The following is an 18,722-nucleotide window of genomic DNA, read 5'->3' on the forward strand; positions in this document are numbered from 1 at the left end:
ATTCATGTTGCTGCTGCTGCTGCTAAATGCTTTACAGGTAGATACTAGTAACTTACCACAGCCTAACGACTCACCATCCAACCAACTAGTACGTGAAACAATCAAGTAAACGCAAAGCATGATGCAATAAATGTCGAAAAGCTGCTGTGCTAATCAACCAGATGCCGCTTTTCTCTTTCTGGCAGAGGTGTGAGTGACACCCCAAGGTTGTAGATGATGGTGTTTGCTAAATCAAGAGCATCACTGTGCAAGTAGCCGAGGATCAGGTGACCACCGGAGCAGACGAGAGGACAGTCTGAGCCAACTGGAGGCTCAGCATCACACAGCCTTTCTTGGTCCTGCACGCATGTCCCTGCAAAGACAGAAGCATCCACAACAGCAGTTCCCACTGTGACAACAACAAAGTTACTAAAAATCAATGTACGGACACAAATTTAAACTTTATTTACACAGTTTCTATCAAAAGATTAAACAATTAAATAAAAAGGAATAAAATCATACGTTGAGCGTAAAGTACGATGCCAATCACAGGAAGATTCCAGGACTTACAGATACCAGAGATGAACGTCATCGCCAACGTGGCTTTATCTTCAGATATACACACTACCAGTAAAGTATACACACTACCAGTAAAGTAAACTCCATATTAAGGCTCAAATTTCCTCAGTAGATCCAGTCTATTCCACATGGTGATAATCACAGAAATACAAAAAGGGAGCTGAATGAATCCCAGCTGCTCACTTATACATTAGTTCATAGAGGTGTTTCTGAATTTCAGCAGGTTTGAACACCTGCGAGTCCCGAGAGAATCGCGCGCTCAGCTCTGACTTAGTTTAGTCTTGGAGGCGAAGTCTACGCTAAGTTTCCGCATCACGTCCCCGTGGCTCTGCCCGGACAGCTCCTGTCGAACAGTCCCGTAATTCTCTTTGACAAAGTTGGCAAAAGGTGTGGGCGCACGAGGCTTGGCAGACGTCAGCAACACAAGAGGCCCTTTGCAGAGGGCACAAACAAACTTCTGCGTGTCCAGCGACTTGGAATGACGCCCGATCCTGTGAAGAATCACATTCTGCGTTACCCACACGAACAAAGGAAGGCGGAAACGGGGGAAACGGGAAAAAAAGACCTCAGACGTACGTGTTCTGGCAGCGGGAGCACTGGTACTGGAATTTGTATTTGATGTCGTAACTGTGGCAACGGGTGACCATGGGCAGCTCGGGATGCGCCAGGGTGGACTTGCGGGCGTACAGCTTCCAGAAGTTCCCGTGGCCGTCCCGGACGCCGTTAATCAGCCAGGTCGCGGCGTGACACATCTCGTGAATCAGGGTGTCCCTTAGACGGTCTGGGAAGGGGACGACGGCGAGATTGCGATGAAGCGATTCGATCATGCACGACATTCATAATGAACGTACGTTGAGGTGCTTTAAAGCAGACAATTGGCTACTTTTGCACATCTGCCTTACTTAAGCATTACCTGCAGAATCACAGACTTTCTCTGACAGTTCAATGCGGGCGTAGCGGTTCCCCCCCCCTCGCTCCTGACCCGTGATACAGTAACCGGCTGTTTTCCTCATCTTCTTATTCCAAGTCACTGACATGTCAACGGGGAGCTACAAGTCACGTCAGACGAGGAAAAAGAACATATATTCTGCACGTTAACGAAGCGATTACCCGATGCAAAACATCAATACATTCAAGTCGGTTAAAAATACCGAGATATTTGACGGAAACATGGGGGAGGGGGGGGGGGGGGGGGGGAAAACACTGCTCTTCATCACCTTACTGTCAAACACACTGGTGTTGTACAGGCGGAACAATCTACTGGCGAGTTCTTCTTTGTTCTGCTTGAAATTGCGGCCGTAGCTGGAGCCAGGGTGTGTCAGTGACTGCAAGAAGCACCCGGGGGTCTTACACAGTGCCACCCTGGAGCGGAAAGAACAGCCGAATCGAAGACAAGCGTGTGAGTGAGTGAGTGAGTGAGTGAGTGAGAGAGAGAGAGTATATGAAGTACCGAATAGACGTACCTGCTGGTGGGGCCGTGTCTGGGCTCCGTCTGACTGACTGTGGGCTTCGGGATGATGGACTTTCCGGGTGTCTTCACACTCAGAGGCGTTTCCCGAATTGATTTCGGGGCCGGTGCTACAGGGGCCTTTACGGGAGGAACTGAGAAGAGGCCGAGATTCAAATCCCAAACTATTGATTTCAACTAGAATAAAAACAAAAGGTTGGACACGGTTTAAATGTGATGACACAAATGAAGCCATTACCAAGGGTGCTCTTAGGTGAGAATGTGATGCCAGCCAGCTTGTTTTTATTTTTCAGCCTCTCCAGGAGGGACGTGAACTCCTCCTCGGAACTGTCCGATTCCTTCAGCTTAGACGGTGCAGAAAGGGTGCGTTTTGGGGAGGCCATTGGCGTCGTAGTTTTGTCGGGAAGAAAAGAAAAAGGAGAACAGACGGAACGGAAGGGCAGCGACGGCGGGCTGTCCCGATCCTCACACGGCACAACGCTCTCCTTGCTGAACTTTGCCGGGGTTTTAGGTTTGAAATGGCGAGTCCTCCAAGTGCTCTTGACCACAACATTATCGTCACCCTCATCTTCACTGTCACTAACAAAGACTGGGGAGTCACACAGAGACAGTGGTCTCCTCGGTGGATGCTGTGCTGCTGGAGTATTCCTCTTCTTAGGCACTGCGAAAGAGTGAATAAAAAAACGTAATATCACCTTTCTTTAAAATATAAAAAGAACTTCAAGACGGAGCGTTAAAAGGTACCTTTAAAAGTTGATTTGGTCATAATAAAGTCATCATCTGAGGAGAGGTCACCCACAATGAAGTTTTTGAGGCTTCAGAATAAACAAAAGATTGTTATTTTACTAAAGAGAATTTTCCAGACATTGACAAAAGGAAAAATGACATTAAACACACTCACCTATCGTCACTCCCACTTTCTGATATTTTCTTAGGCTTGACATTTGGGGTTTTCACTCGTTGCAGAACTTTAATGTACAAAATTAGAATTAATGAGGGAAAAATGAAGTATATAAAGATGTTCTCCTGACCATCTAACTGATAATGACATATGTATTTATAGTCATTGGTTACAGATACATCTGTGCCCAGAGGAAACAGGCTCCTTACACGTCTCAAAACCGTCCTCATCGTCCGAGCTCACCACCACAACATTTGACCTAAAATAAAAGTGTTTAGAATGTAACTTTGATGAGAGAAATGAGGCGTAAAATTGAAAGCAGAAAACACAAAGAAGAAAATTTGTAACACACACTTTTTACATACCGATCTTTCTTTGCAACACTCCGTGGCTTAAGTGAGGCGGGTTTAGATTTCGGTGTAGCCACAAGAACTAAGAAATAAATAAGGACAAATTAACACATGTGTATTTGTACATAGTCAAATTCAGTAATATTAATTCATACAATTGAACTCACGTTTTTCAAAATCATCATCGCTGGACTCAATCAAGGGCGTATTTCGGTAATTGTGTCTTTTGGACTGGTTCTCCTTCTCTGGATTATCTTCTCCATCAGAGAAGCAAAGCTGGACTCGGGAGGACGAGTGATCCACAGATCGATGCCCTTTAGTGGCAGCATGGCGAGTTTTGCCAATCAAACTTTTCAGCTAGAGACAATGGAGACAGAAAGATCATAACACGCCCAAAAGTTTAAATAGAGCTGCTGAAAATTAGGATTATTTTCATCATCAATAAAGTTGCTCCTCATTTCAATTAATCATTTAGTAAATAGAATTAGTATTTTATATTATAGGGACAAATAGTTTAAATGTATATTCCCTTTGCCATGATTTATGACAACTCACACTATTCCCACAAATAACAATCTGCAAACAGCTTTCGATTGAAAACCTACAGATGTAACAGCTTCTTCTACTTTTCACACGAATGCATGTACACCAACATTAAGAACTATTGCAGAAAAACACAACTGACAGCGAGTTCACGAGTTATAAAAATGGAATAACCCTACATACTATGTGATGCGTAAATGGTGGTGAAGACGAACCAACCTTTGTTGCCGCGGGGTCCGGTCCTGCGTGCTCATCGCGGGCCATCTTCTTAACGACTTCAGTCATTGTTTCCCCTTCTCTGTGGAAACGGTTGACGGTCATTTAACGTTTAAAATACAGCACTAAAATCAAACGGTTATAGTAACGTAATTATTCATTAAACTGTCGAAAGGCGTAGGGTTAAAAGCGGTTTGTTGTTGTTCCGGTTACAGTTGTAGATCCAGATAGATTCGCCTCACGTTGACGTAACGTAAGTTAATATTAACGTTAGTAAAAAACGATAGCATTAGCGTTAGCTCCTTGCTAGCTAACACATGTTCGGACTAACAACATTTTTCGGAAGTGGTTCGGGAATTTTCGTGCGATGCATGAACTTCCCATTGAATATGAATAATTTAAAGAAGAGTTTTAATTTGATTTGACATTTTACCGAAAGCGCTTCTGTTGTTAAACCGAGGTAAACGACGGCGAATTCAAAATTTGTGCTCCGTTAGACCGGAAGTGGTTAAGAAGACATTCGACCAATTGGAGCGCGCTTCCAGAAGAAAGAGCTCGTGACCACGCCCACCATCTAATCAGATACAGAGATCCTGCTGTTTGTCATGTAGTGTCAAAGCCACAACGAAACGATTACATTCTGTCTGCCGAACTTAAAATCCCACCCAGCGATGGCAAAGAATACTAGACTGCCCTATGCCAAAGAAAAGAGCCTCAACTTAATATAACATTTTTATTCAAGAAACATGTCAATTATTTTATAACCTGCTGAGAACCGCGGTTTATTCCAACGATTTCATTTAAATGTATAAACTGAAAAATATATTTTATCAGGGTATGGCATGAATTCAATTGCACTTCTACGATAATGATTTGGTCAGTTAGGTGTGTAAATCAACAGCAGGTGCAGTAGGAGTGGCATCAATGTGAAGACCCCTAAATCTTGACTGGTTCTGCAGGTGGGGGCCAATTTATGTTCCTCCCTCTTGATCTCTTTTCTACTAGTGTTTAGCTAGTCCTTATCACTAGCTCGATCACCATTAAGACCACATACCTGCTACAACACAGATTGATCATCTGTTATATACATGCAGTTATTTCAATAAATAATGCCCATCTATCAAATTATCATTTGGCAATTATCAGAGCAAAGCAAGAACATCGTAGCCGTTTAAAAAGTCAAGCAAGCACAAAATACAGTTAAGAGTTCTGCCATATCTTTATTCTTTTTAATTATATTTAGAACTTCTCGGCATCATTGACAGCATACAGACAATACAAAAAATTAAAAAAAAAAAAAAAAAAAAAAGCTTAGAAAATACTTACCTAGGCCATTCCGGGTTTGTGTGATGAAAAAAAAAAACAACAACTTTGACATCTAAACTGAAATGTAGGCCTTTTTTCCAAGGAATTTAAACTTTCACTGGCTTTGTCCAATATTTTTTACAAGCATGGTGTGACATCAAACAGGACAAAAGCCATTGAACATATTCCTTAACTGACAAATAAAATCTGGCATTTGGTGAAGGGGAAGCAGTCCTTATCTAGACTACATTCCTCATTTCACATTTACTCATTGTAGTAATTATACAGTTTAGGACAAAGAGCACTCTGATGCAATTTAAGTTTTACAATCGCATGTTAAAGCTTAAAACTTAGGAGTTACAATTTCCATGGTGCATCATTGTCCTTTTAAAACCCACTCATAATCCATTTATAAATAGATCAACAAGAAATGACGGCTGAACATTCTCTCCACAAGCTGCAGACAATCCTGTGCACACGCGCACACACACACACAAGCACGGGAGCGGAAAGAATATCCACTAATCCAAGGACAGAGGGGTTAGCAGGGCATTCACAATCCTCATGCTCACCAACTATACTGGGTTTTAGAGAGTCTCAGACGAGATGCCTGAAAGTCTCAGGCTGCATCTGGCTCAGGAAATGCAGATGTGTGATGAAACAACGGATGGGATAAGGGTGGGGTGGATGTGTACATCTGTAGGCTCCTTCACAAACAAGAGTCCCATTTATAGCAGAAGAGCGCAATGAGACCATCATTGAGGGAGCAGACTGGAGTGCAGATCGACCATTCCCAACAAGAGTGTCAGTTTTAACAAAAACAAGAAGAAAAAAAAATGGTGGGAGGGTTGGAGATGATGGAGGTATAAAAAAAGGGGAGAAGAATTCATCGTGCCTCCAGTTCAGGCATTCTCACTGGCCTCTACGGAGTGGATATTGACCAGAGGTTCAGGCTTTTTGCCATTGCTGTAGTGATCCCACATCTGCAGGTACAGCCGCTCCAGGTCCATCGTGTACTGCTTGGTGTTGAAAAGAGGGCTGCAGATTCGCTGCTTCCAAACACGTGCTCTGACCATCTTCAGGCTAAAATGGACAAATAAAGAAGTCAGACTTCAGTTTAACAAACATGTTCTCTTCAAAATGAAGTCTATCATCAAGTTCTACTTACTATTCCATGTCAGAACCCAGTTTGACGGCTATGTCCTCGTAGTCCTGACGACTCAGCGCTATTAACTCAGGGCAGCCCAGGCAGTTGAGCTGCGAGGCAGCCACACGGGAGGCAAGGGTCTCACCTTAAAAAAAAAAAAAAAAAAAAAAAAGGTTTTACAATCAAAAAGCAGCCTTCACTTAAAATGTGTTCTGCATACTTGGCATTCAACATGGGATACTGTAGGCGAGGTTAAATAAAACATTGGTGTTGAATTAGCAACCGACCGCTGTGGGTCTGTCTGAGGAAACCCTAGTTTCCTCACCTGGCATGGTGACCATGGGTGTCCCAGCCCAGAGGACGTCCATGCCTGTGGTGTGACCATTGCACAGAGGAGTGTCAAGGCACACGTCAGCCAGCTGGCCCCTTCTCACGTGCTCCTCCTTGGGGGCCACAGGAGAGAAGATGATGCGGGAGCCAGGCAGACCCATATTCAGGGCGTACTGCTGGATGTTGGGCTCGCCAACAGCCGGGAATCGAAGAAGCCACAGAACACTGTTGGGCACGCGCTTCAGGATCTGCAGGGAGATGAGAATGTTTAAAAGGAGAGAAGAAAAGATGCAGCGACAGCATTTATGAGTTCATCCAACTTACATTGGCCCACATCTGAAGAGTAGGGGGGTCAATCTTGTAGAGCTGGTTAAAGTTGCAGTAGACAATGGAGTCCTCTGGGAGACCGTACTGGGAGCGGGTCGTCACGACAATGGTGCGTGGCACCTCTTCCCCAGTGGCAGCTTTGTTGTTGATCTAAAATGGGGGACAACGCAGTATTGCTTAGAGGAGTAATCTAACTACTTACATCCTGACAAGTTAAAAAGTGTGACTGTGGAGACCTCAACTGTTTGGCCCACCTCATTTCACTGAGGCAACACCAACAGCTCTGTGCTTCAACCCGATTCCCATAAGTCATCACACCTGCAAGGCCACAGTCTCACGGACAAAAACCTCCTCAACTAAACCACCCAAAAAGCAGCTGGCTACGTTAAAACGGCTGCACCTGCCTCGCTTTTGCATTTCTAGACATTTTGTACCCATTGCGATTTGGACTTCGATGGAGGGATCAAGTGTCCGAGTTGAAACGTACCTGTGTGGTTGCCAAGCCGTTGCTGACCGTGAAGCCGTTGATTGTGACCTGGATTTGCCCTTGATTGATCATGTTGATGATTGCCTCGGCCGCGGTGTTCATGGGGATTACAGGCATGGACAGAGCTCCGTTTGTGTCCCCAGCAGCTTCCTGGTTGTTGTCAACCTTCATCTAAATCAAGGTGAACAATTTCAACTTGAATTCAAAACCTTTCAACATTGTAGGTTCACAATTCCCTTAAGTCAAAGATTTCCCCGCAGAAAACATAACCAAATGAAAGAAATGAAAGATTTTTTTCCATTGAGTTTTGTTCTAAAACTGATTCACGAGGTCATAAACCCACTTATAAGGATTTCCTCTTCAGAAAATGTACTTAACTCACCTTTATCACTTTCACATCTGGCAGACTGTCCAGGTAAGCCTTCAGATCAATGCCATTGAGAACAATGCGGTTGTCAAAGATGTGTCCATTGGACTTGAAGTCAATCACAGCTTTTTTCTACAGGACACAAAAAATATAAAACAAAGGTTTCATTCTATTTCAAATAGTTTCCTTCTTCTATTTGTCCGTTTTTAAAAAAAAAGGCTCACAGAAACAGATTCTGAGGATAGACAAACCTTGAGGTGAGGGAACATGTTGGCATGGTCTCCGATGAAGAAAGTATGGGGCATGTAGGCCAGTTTCTCAGAGTACTGGTCAGCGACTTCCAAAGGTGAAGTTTCCTTGTCAGAGATGATGTAGTCCATGAAGGGGGCCCCACTGGTTCCAGGGTAACCCAGCCACATCGTCTGTTGAGTTAAGATTAGACAACTGTGAAAATGCAGTTACTGTTTTTCACAGTGGATGTTTATCCCCAAATAACAACTCTGTTCATCAGAAATCACAGGTATTGCCCACCTGAACGGGGGCAGGGCGGAGAGCGAACAGCTCATTTCGGGCTCCCTTTGTGTATCCATTCATGTTGACCAGAACGTGGATTCCATCCTGGTGAATTCGATCAGCTGCCTTGCCATTGCAAGGAATCTGAAAGGGGAGAGGTGCCGGTTTCAGTAAAATTGTGTGTTTGGCATTGCGGGCAGCAGTAAGACCGGCTAATCAAAAAGGCCCTCTTTTAGGAACAATAGACACACATGAAGCATCTCCAGGTCAAACCAGTTACCTGTGAGAGGTCTGTGAAATGATGAGCCTCTGCTACCACTTTCACACGGAAGTTGGTGCTATCATCAGGACTGAGTGCGTAGCAGAACACCTTAAGGAGAAAAAAAGTATTGACTCATATACTCACATTTATGGAATATTTCAGTCTATTAGATCAGACATTGTAAAATGCGTGGTCATGGCAAGCGTGTCATTTTTAAATTTGAGTTGGAATTACAATGAAGATACCTCAAATTTCTCTGGATTGTGCATCCCAGGAATGGACTGCATCAGGTGGGAGGTAGGGTGGTTGCCAAAGTCAGAGCTGACGTAGCCAACACGCAGACGACCACCGCTGGCCTTCAGGTCCTTTGGATGCTCAAAAGCAGGTTTGTGTAGTGCATTGATCTGTGGAATTAGCAATAGTTTAGGAAAACAGCATGATTGCTAATTCTGGCAGCACTGAGTGACACATACTAAACCACGAATAAGAATCATCGATTCACGTCAAACCACCAGACCGTCATCCCTGAGAGCAACCCAGTCACCACCGATTGTCCCCCCCCGTTTTCTACATAGTAGCTTAAAAATACATCCAGTATCCTGCCCATCCCTTACCTTCCCCATATACCTGCAGGCAGCCAGCGCCATCACCCGCCACCTTCCTTCCCCTCCCTCCCCCCAAAAATGAAATAAAGTTTACTTGCTTTGATCAGTGCGTGTACCTTGTCCAGGCAAAGGTTTCCGTGGCGTTCAGCGATGGCTTTGCGGAAGCCGTGGGAGAGCGGATACAGCATGCTGTGGTGAGGGTGCACAGAGGGCAAGCGGTTCTTATCCAGCTGGTCGGCCACGATGCTCACAAGCTTCTTCATCCGCTCTTCGTAATCGGTCCAGTCACACACAATCTGGGAGAGTGGCAGAAATTAGCCTTAAGAAAAATGTGTTTAAACTAATGAATTGCCATATATAAATATATACATGTACCTGCAGACAATGTGCCAAGTTGCAGTAAGCATCAGGGAAGTCCGGCTTGAGTTTTAAGGCTGTGCGGTAGGACGCAATGGCCTCTGGGATGTTTCCAGAATCCTAACAGCCAAGCGAAACATTAATTAGACAAAATAAATGTCATCACACAAACAGGTGGGGATGAATGAATGCGTAATCTGCATGCGACTCCAAATAAATCCTGAACACTGTCACAGCAAGAATCCTTCCTACCTTGTGGATAGAGGCCAAATTACTGTGAGCATCAGCAAAGGCAGGGTTGATCTGGATAGCACGGGTATAGCACTGCAGCGCTCCCTGTACATCTTGCATTTCCTTCAGTGTGTTGCCCATGTTGGAGTACGCATCAGCAAATGTAGGGCTGATTCTAAAAAAAACCCCAGAAAATCTGGTTTAAAACTTGCATACCACATAGACCCATTCATTTTGAACATCTACTTTAGAAAAGACTGCACATTAAAAAGGTAACCCCCCAAGGATAAATGATACAGAACATTGAATATATCCAAACATCATTAGGTTCATTGATCATCAGCATAGGTTTGGCTTCTACTATTGCTAAATATATTAAGTACCTCTAGCAAATGTTTACAAACCTGATGGCCTCCTTGTAGTGCATGAGGGCCTCCTGGAGTTTGCCCTGTTGCTGCAGGACACTGGCAAGGTTAGAGTGAGCTGCTGCAAACTCTGGGAACACCTGAAACATTTTGAAAAAAAGGAGTTACCAAAGAGAATACAGAAATGGCCTGCTCACTTCTCTCCTGAAACGGACCCATTCACAGCAGAGAATGAGACAACTCTTAACTCACCTCCAGTGCTTTCCTGTAAAGCTGAACTGCATCTTCAATGTTGCCCTGCTCACGCTTGATGTTGGCCAAGTTGTTAAGAGAGTCAGCGTGGGTTGGACACAAACGCAAGGCGGTATTGTAGCACTCTTCGGCTTCAGACACCTGGGAAAGACATTGGGAGATCAAAAGTTCGTTCACTAAATGCTTCCCCAAGGTCTACAACATCGCAGGGGGGGGGGACCAGCCGGGTGGGGTGTTAATGTTGGGAATAATGTTGACAGGGGAACACACAGAGTGCTGCCTTACATTGCCTTTCTCCTTCAGGGCATTTGCCAAATTGCAGTAAGCATCTGGGAAGTGGGGCTGCAGTTCAATCGCACGGCGGTAGGTGTCAATAGCCAGATCAATGAGGCCTTGCTCGTAGTAGACACACGCCAAGTTCCCATGTACAACCGCATGGTTGGGGCTAAGACTCAGGGCCCTCAGGTATCCTGCCACAGCTCTGGAAACAGGAGATGGAGCAGAATTGTTTTGTAGTTTCTCATCTTTTTAAATTTCTTCTCACAAGCCATTTACATTCCAATTGCAGCATTTTACACAACTTCCAAATTCAGTTCTGAAAACGCATGATGGCAGTTCTATAGGTAAAATAGAATTGGCCCCACCGTGGCCATATGGTATGCGAAAACAAATATAGGCTCAACAGATCAAGTGGGATGAGATTGACCTGTTTGAAACTCAACGCGGTGTAATGGACCGGAGCGTTCAAAAGACAAATGATAATACAGGACTCTATAAAAAGGGGATCGTACTGTCTACTACTTTATGCTTTGAACTCACCTGTCAAATATGCGGGCTTCTTTCAAAACATTTCCTAAATTGATGTAGGCGTCAAGGAAATTTGGGTCCAGCGTCACAGCCTAAAAAAAGAAACTAAGCTTAAAAACGTGGGACAACAATATGGACCAGAGAGCAGCACTTTCAGTAATAAATCCAACTGTATTCAGTACATTCTACTGCGATAGGATTCGTTCTTGTATTTAACCTCACCCTATAAATTTATATCAAAAATAAATGTCAGAAATTGATGTCAGAATAATAAACAATTACCAGCCAGCAGTGAGTATTGTTTCAATTTTAATGAATGTACATTATTCAAAGTTTAATGTCATGTGCCACTATCTGACACGACGTGTCGGTTTCCTCAGCAAACCCAACAGCAGCCTATAAAAAAAACATAACTGTCGTCCATTACCCTTTAAATGGGAAAACTGAAAAGCAAAACTCACCTTTTCAAAATGGTGTATGGCCAGCCATATCTCTCCTTGAGCATTGAACACACAGCCAAGGTTGCTCCAAGCCACTGCAAAGTTGGGCTGAGTCTCTATGGCTTTCAGGTAGCAAGCCTTCAAAAGGTTTACAATGAAAAACCATAGGAAAGGAGAAGAGGTAGAATGGGAGTGGTATAGCGTGTAGAGGGGAGGACAAGGGATGGTAAAATAAAAAAAACAAATAGAAGATTGAGAATAAAAGTAAGAAAAAACAAAAAGGGCAGAGAAAGCAAAATTAGTGACTATTCTCCGTCATGGCAAAAAGTGAGTCTGCAGCATGGGCTTGCCTGCGCTCTATTCTGCCGCGCTAAGCTGCATTGCTTTTTCCTACGCTGCGCTGATCCGACCAAAACCCACACGTATGCCCCCCTTCCTTCAGTTATAACCACATTCCCAACGAATGTAGTGGTCCCCACATAAGGATTTATTGAGAAAATCCAACACTGTTTAGTTAAAAAGTACAAGATAGTACATTTAGATTAAAGAAATGAATGTGGGTATGGTATCTCAAAACCTGGGAGGCTGGACATTTCGTGCAAGTGATGGTCCCTGTAATGCATGCGCAACAAACGCCAGAGCGCATGGTGTGTCTATTGCCACCACCACAATGCCCCATTGCACGCCGTTTGCTCGACCTTGCGCCTGGCAAAAGGTCATTTATCGCTGCCGCGCTCGCTGAATGGCCTGGTAAGACAGGTGCAGACCAACAACCCCTGGCAGAACACCTGAAACACCAGACTAGCACACACTCAGCACCCATAATATCTCAGATTTAGAGGGATTGTGGGAGGTGGGTCAACCAGTAAATGGACTGGGACGTTGACACCGGGGGGGCATTTGGAAATAAACCGCCAATAAACCATTTTGATCGAATTGTTAAGTGGTTTGTGTGGAAATAAGTGTTTGAAAATCCAATTCAGTCTGAGATGGAGGGGCATTTGGGAGCGAGGCTGGTTGTGATTGGGGAGAGGTCCGCAACCAACAGGCCAAAGGGAGTGAGGGTGTGTGGGTCGCATGCTTGCGCTTTCCGCCATATTGGTTGCTTGGAGGATATCGCTGCGCGGCCCCTGCGCTACTGCAGACTCACAGCGCACTACCTGCATCATCAGAACGCTGCAACTCCAAATCAAAGAAGGAAAAACGGAACAAAATAGGAAAAATAAACAGCACGTAGAGTTAGAGGGTTCTTACTTGTTTTTCACGATTATTGCTTCCAAATCCTAGTTTCTTTTTACTTCATACAGAATTGGGTTATTAGTGTAGCATATTGTAAGAAATGCGTACTGTAGTTTGCTTTGCTACTTTTTTTCCATTTTTTTTGCTCTTCAAAAGGAAGCCACAAGACAGAGGAGCATGAAGTGAGGTGGTTTTTCTTTTGTTGTCAGTTACAAACCCGTTACCATATTTTTGGACTTTGTCAGAGTTGTGGCCGCAGCTGGCTGGAAGAAGAGGAGAGGACTGAGGCTGCCCTAGTGTTCCTTTCCGCCAGGCACCTACGCAGGAATAGTGTCACCCACCTGAAACCTTCTAAATAACAATATCAGTTGTGGAAAAACCAAAAGAGACAAAATCAGAAAACAAGATCGTTAGTAAAAGTATTCAAACAATACATTGTCTTTTAAATATGGAAATAAAACGGGGTCTTCCAAAACACAAACATAAAACAGACTATACTTTTGGTTTTCATCCATGCAATGACCGTTTCATTTCAAAGAAAACAAAAGAAATGCTTTTGGGTGAGTGGGAGGGAAGAAAGGCTTTGATATGTTGAGTTATACCAGTGAAATATAGGTTGAAGTCAGATTTCAGGCTGTTCATCAATTCAAGTCTTGTTTCAAACTACTAGGAGGGCAGTTACTGGCTTGATCTTGGCCAAATGAACGGATCCCATTTCTTTGGGAATAGTATTGCATATTTGAAGGAAAAGGGAAGAAATATTAATCATTGTCTTTCATGCTTTTGGCATACTCATGGAATATTTTCAAATCTTTGTTTTCTTTATCCTGGCTTGTTTCTTGAGTCCTGGCCAATGGGTGGGGAGAAAAGTCTGTGGTAGAATTATTGGCATCTAGAAGCCTCCAAAGCTCTGAAATAAAGAAGTCATCGCTGTTGCTGCGCGAGCCTGTCTTTCTAACCCAGCATCTGACGCAGGTGGTGGAGTACAGATTGTGAGCCGTCTGCCTGACAACACTTTGAACCCCGTTAAGGCAATTTGAGAATGAGAACTCATTCATAACCCCCACACAATTTAACACTATTCTACAGCGGTGGCTATCAGATTGATAGCCAGCTGTGTACACATTATTTTTAATCCTAGTAAAAAAAAAAAAAAATACTAATGCATGTGTGCTTGAGCACTGATGGGGCAAAGCTGAAGGGTCAGGAAGGCAGCTCTCTGCGCGCACACTCCACCAATCCTTTGCAAGCGCGCGGGGGGTGGAGCGACAGAGCAGGGGAGATGGTGGCTCCCTTATGCTCCTCCCCACTCCTTAACCCCCCTCTAGCACGAAATAAGATGGCCTGTAACCACTGAGACAACTCCACATCTCTACATTTGACTAAACCCAGGGAGCCCCGTTACGTAGACCGAAGTCTTGAAAGTGACAGAGGGACGTGTAACCCACACTGGCAGCAACTGTACTGACAGCAAACCTAGACCAAAAGCGTGTCACTGGGCACTTGATAAACCGTATTGGAGTGTAGTGGTTAGGTTAGAAACCATCTTACCTTTTGCACTGCAAAGATAAACTAGCTTCTCATCAGTTCATATATTCTTCAAAGACCGAGCCAGCATTTTCCCTCCAAAATCTATATGAAAATGCACCGGCCAAGGTTCAAATTTGGCAATATGGATCAAATGTTTGGATTTAAAAACGCCAGCCTTTCTTCCTGAAAGGAGAGGGGCTGACCATTGGTAAAAGACTGGGCTAATGCAAAGGACGTTGGGACTAAAAAAAATAAATCAATTTTTTTTTTAAAAAGGTCAGCGACAAATGTATTACTTTTACTATACTAAAAAAGGGAAATGGATCCAGCTGTTTGAAAAATAATCAATGGAAACTGTATCAGGATTATAAAAAATAGTTTAAAAAAAAACCATTGGTTGCCTCAAATGGGTCGTGGGGTGAGAAAAAGAAAAAGCTACCATGTCCTGTCCTTCACTGGGCCATGGGGTTGAAGTTGAAAAATCAAGGCTGGAGACAAGAACAATATCTAGGGCCTTTTTTGTGGGGGAGGGGGTATTAAAAAGCAAAATATCCAAAAAGTAAAATCTAAAGCATAAACCCATGGGCCAATGCGCTGTAACATACCTTGGCCTCTTCCAAACGTCCAAGAGCTTTGAGCAAGTTACCCAAGTCACTACGCACACAATAAAGATCCTAGAGGGGAAAACACACAAAAAAGACCCTTTAACTGCTACAATAAACTTGATTTGTCAGAATGATCAGTGAATAGCTTGCTGGGAATTGAAAGAGTAACTGGACACCCTTGCAAACAGCTCCGGGACAGCAATTACTTGGCAAAATTGGAAATGTGATTTTGAATTGATTTGTTTTTAAGAAAATGAACCATTTGGATCAGAGGGGGTTAACCAGAGCAACCTAGCCAGCCTCTGACAACACCCAACTTCTCCTACCAGTGATGGGTGTGGCCAGGGGTGAAACAGATAAACAACATGTGTCAAGTTACTCTTTAGGCATCTCACAAAATGGCACAGCACTTACAGGGTTGTACTGTAAGGCAGACACATAAGCCTGCACGGCTCCCTCCATGTCCCCCGCAGCCACCAGAGCAGCTGCCAGGTTGATGTATCCATCAATAAAATCGGGTTTCAGTCTCAGGGCATGACGATAATGCTCTATGGCCTCCTGCAGTTGTCCACGCTCCTTGTACACGTTGCCCAGGTTGGAGTAGGCCTCTGCCAACATTGGGTTCTGTTTGATGGCCAATGTGCTGAAGTGTGCAGACCTGCAGGACCAGAACGGGTACAGAATGGTCAAGATCCTGAAGAGGGGGGGGGGGGGGGCTGACTGCATATGCTCAATTGCTCGTGTAGAGGCAACAGGACAAAGTTTTGTACTGCTGGCATTGGGCACACTAGTTAAAAAAAAAGTAATCAAAGTGACATTTTTAGACCTGAAACCCACAACACCTGAAACCTGTAAAGCAAGGCCGTCCACACAAACCATTTAGAATCACGAAGGAACAGAGTGAGACCAAAGTCCAGCAAAAGGGTTTCCAGAGGACCGCTCAGTTGCCTTAACTGGCTCCGCAGACCGGCTACGAGCACTTAAAAGCTCAGTGTGCGTCCAGTCAGCTCCCCACATCTTACCTGTCGAGTCTTCGGCACTGAAAGTGGATGGAAGACAGGAGCAGCAGCACGCCTGTGTTATCAGGCTCCTGTCTCCATAGCTGCATGCAGTGGCGTTCAGCCGCCTCAAAGTCCCCTGACTGATACTCCCGGTGCGCCAGCTCAGCCAACCCTTGGAAGGAAAGAATACGTTTTGTCGGTTCTGGAGCACCAACACATCCCAAGGAGGAGGGGGGGGGGGGGGGGGAACAACACGTTAGATGTGATGAGGAAATTAAAGCAGACAAATGAAAGCAAAATAAAAGATGATGACATGGTCAATGACAAATGAGGGCTCTCAATTTGAACTCAACAAGGACCAAATCAATTGGGGGAAAAAATAGAAATGGTGGGCACTGAAGTCAAATGTTGCAATCAAGAGGTAAAATGAAAACCATTGCAATTTCAGTTTGTAGCCTGTAGATTTCAGTGAAGGCTAATGCTTTGCTCAATTAATCTTCTCTACGTTACAGTGTGCTCGGTTTCAGGCTCAGTTTCAACATATTCTACTAATTAAAAAAAAAAGATTAATTAAGATACTATTTTAAGTAAACTTGAATCAATGCACGAGAAAAATACAAATTGTGAGTGGGATGATGTTCTAGCAGCACTTTGGCTTAAAAAATAAATAAAAGCATTATATTTAAGTGCTTTTCAATACCATAAAGCCTAATGTAGCACATACTTTGGGATGTAAATTATGTTTGCCCGCTCATCTCTTCCATATGTTTGGATCGATTTTCCTTTAACACAATGGTGTGCATTACTTAACGGTTTTATATTTGTGCTTTCCAAATGCTATTGAAGTATTTTTAAGGCTCTCTGCCGAAAGAGATGAAACGTTCCATGTCATATAAAGTCATATAAAGCTACGGAGACTTGAAGTCAAATTATTCAGGGTGTGGCATAAACAACATACCACATACACATCATGTATGGGTGGTGTAGCCCTGGGTGGAGTAGCTGTGTCGGTGCATGCACACATCCAACCCATAAAGCACATTCAGATAGCAGTAGAACAGGTTCCATGACCATTTCTACGTAATACTGCTTGCATGTAGAATGGATCGTTTCGATTACGTAAAGCATCCTTCCAAAATGCATACAATCCTCAGCATTTACGCAAAATGCCCTATGGATTATATTGCGAGGTCCGATCAGTGACCGTGAGGATGTATTTAGAGGTGGTTTAGTCGTCATTAACCACGGAAATCTACGAGGCGTGACGCTGCGAAGCCCACGTTGCCTTCAAGGCGAGCACCTTTCTCCTGTTCGCATTTAACAGTAATCAGAACCTGAAGTGCCGCGACGTTATTAAGAGGACGTGTTTAAGTTCATTCAGCGGTCAAAAAAAAAATGGTAACGCCGTTCGAGTTGAAGCTGCACGGTAGCTAGCAAAGCCCCGACGCGGCAAAACCATAGACGCCATTTACATTTTTTTTTAAACGGACGTTTGCACCGTAATTTGTGTCGGCGAAACGCATTTTAAGATATCCTTTACAACATGCGACGAATTAGCAATGCTAGCATACGACAAAATAGCAGTAGCCTGAGCCCAAAGCACTCTTTCGACGGTAGAGGCCCTGTTACTTTGCCAGTGCAACCGTGTTCAGATGTCTTTCGAGTGCAATGGAGATAACACAACATCCAACGTTAGTCCCTTTTCTTCCAATATTGTACGCTAGCTAACACAATATCAACCAACCTGTGCTATCAGCCACGTTCCCCACGGAGGTAGCCATCTCTTCGGTCTTCGTATCTTGCACGGTGGTCGTCAATGTGTCCTCTGGTAGATCGACGTTTTAGAAAAAAAGATGTGCGACGATCAGTCGTCTTTGTCGGTGGCGACTAGCTAACACGTTGCCAGGCGAGCTAAGTAACGTTAGCTAACGTTACGTTACCCTTACTTTGATGGGATGGATACAGCAAGAAACGAGGCGCTTGCAGTGTCTGTATAGCTTTGAGCCGGATACTAAATAATCATAAAAACCTAATTAAAGTAACTAACAACTAACCTTTTCACTAAAATTAGGCGTGCTGTTGCTTTATGGGTCAAGGTGATTTCTCCTCACAACAAAGCTGCTACGGAGCATAAAATGGCGGAATGGGTGGAACTAGTTTTTGAGATAAACTAGTTCCGCCTCTCGTCATTGCTTAAAACATGCATGTGGAATTGCAATAATTTTCTATTGGCCAAAAAATAGTTTATTGGATGCGGGCCTGAAGTACTGTGTGCTAATTGTGCATTCTACGATTCGTGACGGCAAATACTTTGATTAGAAAAGTATGTTGCGCGGAGGAATACACTGGTGCAGTGAGACAGAGTGCAAGTAATTTCCATATTAGTGTGTTTGAGTCATCAGTGCTCAAAGATTCATTACGTGGTTTATTTACCGACTACAACGTGGAATGTCATTTAAAATATGTCTTCCATACCCAACGTCGGGAGTCTATATAATGCCACAGATATCACAGCT

The 18,722-nt window shown here is 43.9% G+C and overlaps 2 protein-coding genes across 7 annotated transcripts; both read right to left on the reverse strand.

Annotated features, from left to right (window-relative positions):
• Positions 1–638: 638 nt before the first annotated feature.
• On the reverse strand, positions 639–4,536 carry gcna (germ cell nuclear acidic peptidase). Of its 2 annotated transcripts, XM_037462326.2 has the most exons (13): positions 4,470–4,536; positions 4,040–4,118; positions 3,445–3,634; positions 3,293–3,359; positions 3,137–3,186; positions 2,928–2,994; positions 2,771–2,841; positions 2,265–2,687; positions 2,022–2,160; positions 1,776–1,920; positions 1,472–1,607; positions 1,135–1,339; positions 639–1,049 (listed from the first exon to the last, which is right to left on the reverse strand). In XM_037462326.2, the coding sequence occupies exons 2-13, from the start codon at positions 4,103–4,105 to the stop codon at positions 818–820; spliced, it is 1,791 nt and encodes a 596-aa protein (XP_037318223.2). In that variant the 5' UTR covers positions 4,106–4,118; positions 4,470–4,536; the 3' UTR covers positions 639–817. The 2 variants fall into 2 exon arrangements, with proteins under 2 accessions (XP_037318223.2, XP_037318222.2); XM_037462325.2 differs by lacking the exon at positions 4,470–4,536 and having other exon boundaries at positions 4,040–4,441.
• A 700-nt stretch (positions 4,537–5,236) lies between these two features.
• Positions 5,237–18,337, reverse strand: ogt.1 (O-linked N-acetylglucosamine (GlcNAc) transferase, tandem duplicate 1). 5 transcript variants are annotated; one of them, XM_037459870.2, is made up of 22 exons: positions 17,951–18,337; positions 16,228–16,378; positions 15,620–15,863; positions 15,206–15,274; positions 11,853–11,969; positions 11,404–11,483; positions 10,870–11,065; positions 10,585–10,725; positions 10,372–10,472; positions 9,989–10,142; positions 9,755–9,856; positions 9,496–9,675; positions 9,020–9,178; positions 8,793–8,882; positions 8,531–8,656; positions 8,251–8,421; positions 8,015–8,131; positions 7,633–7,803; positions 7,143–7,295; positions 6,814–7,066; positions 6,510–6,633; positions 5,237–6,424 (listed from the first exon to the last, which is right to left on the reverse strand). In XM_037459870.2, exons 1-22 carry the CDS (start codon positions 17,985–17,987, stop codon positions 6,244–6,246), a joined length of 3,117 nt encoding a protein of 1,038 aa, XP_037315767.1. In that variant the 5' UTR covers positions 17,988–18,337; the 3' UTR covers positions 5,237–6,243. The 5 variants fall into 5 exon arrangements, with proteins under 5 accessions (XP_037315767.1, XP_037315766.1, XP_037315765.1 ...); XM_037459869.2 differs by having other exon boundaries at positions 9,478–9,675; XM_037459868.2 differs by having other exon boundaries at positions 16,228–16,408.
• Between the last annotated feature and the right edge of the window lie 385 nt (positions 18,338–18,722).

The sequence above is a fragment of the Pungitius pungitius genome, chromosome 2, assembly GCF_949316345.1.
Source record: "Pungitius pungitius chromosome 2, fPunPun2.1, whole genome shotgun sequence".
Lineage (NCBI taxonomy): Eukaryota > Metazoa > Chordata > Actinopteri > Perciformes > Gasterosteidae > Pungitius > Pungitius pungitius.

Bases quoted from the DNA above. Each gene is read 5' to 3' on its own strand.
- gcna (XM_037462325.2), bottom strand. From the start codon at position 4,141: ATGACCGTCAACCGTTTCCACAGAGAAGGGGAAACAATGACTGAAGTC. The intron at 3,635-4,039 runs GTTGGTTCGTCT...CATTGTCTCTAG, and splicing joins CGGACCCCGCGGCAACAAAG to CTGAAAAGTTTGATTGGCAA. The intron at 1,050-1,134 runs GTACGTCTGAGG...GATTCTTCACAG, and splicing joins TGCTCCCGCTGCCAGAACAC to GATCGGGCGTCATTCCAAGT.
- ogt.1 (XM_037459867.2), bottom strand. From the start codon at position 17,987: ATGGCTACCTCCGTGGGGAACGTGGCTGATAGCACAG. The intron at 15,864-16,227 runs GTAAGATGTGGG...CTGGTCCTGCAG, and splicing joins CAGTGCCGAAGACTCGACAG to GTCTGCACACTTCAGCACAT. The intron at 8,422-8,530 runs GTGGGCAATACC...TTAACTCAACAG, and splicing joins TCCGCCCTGCCCCCGTTCAG to ACGATGTGGCTGGGTTACCC.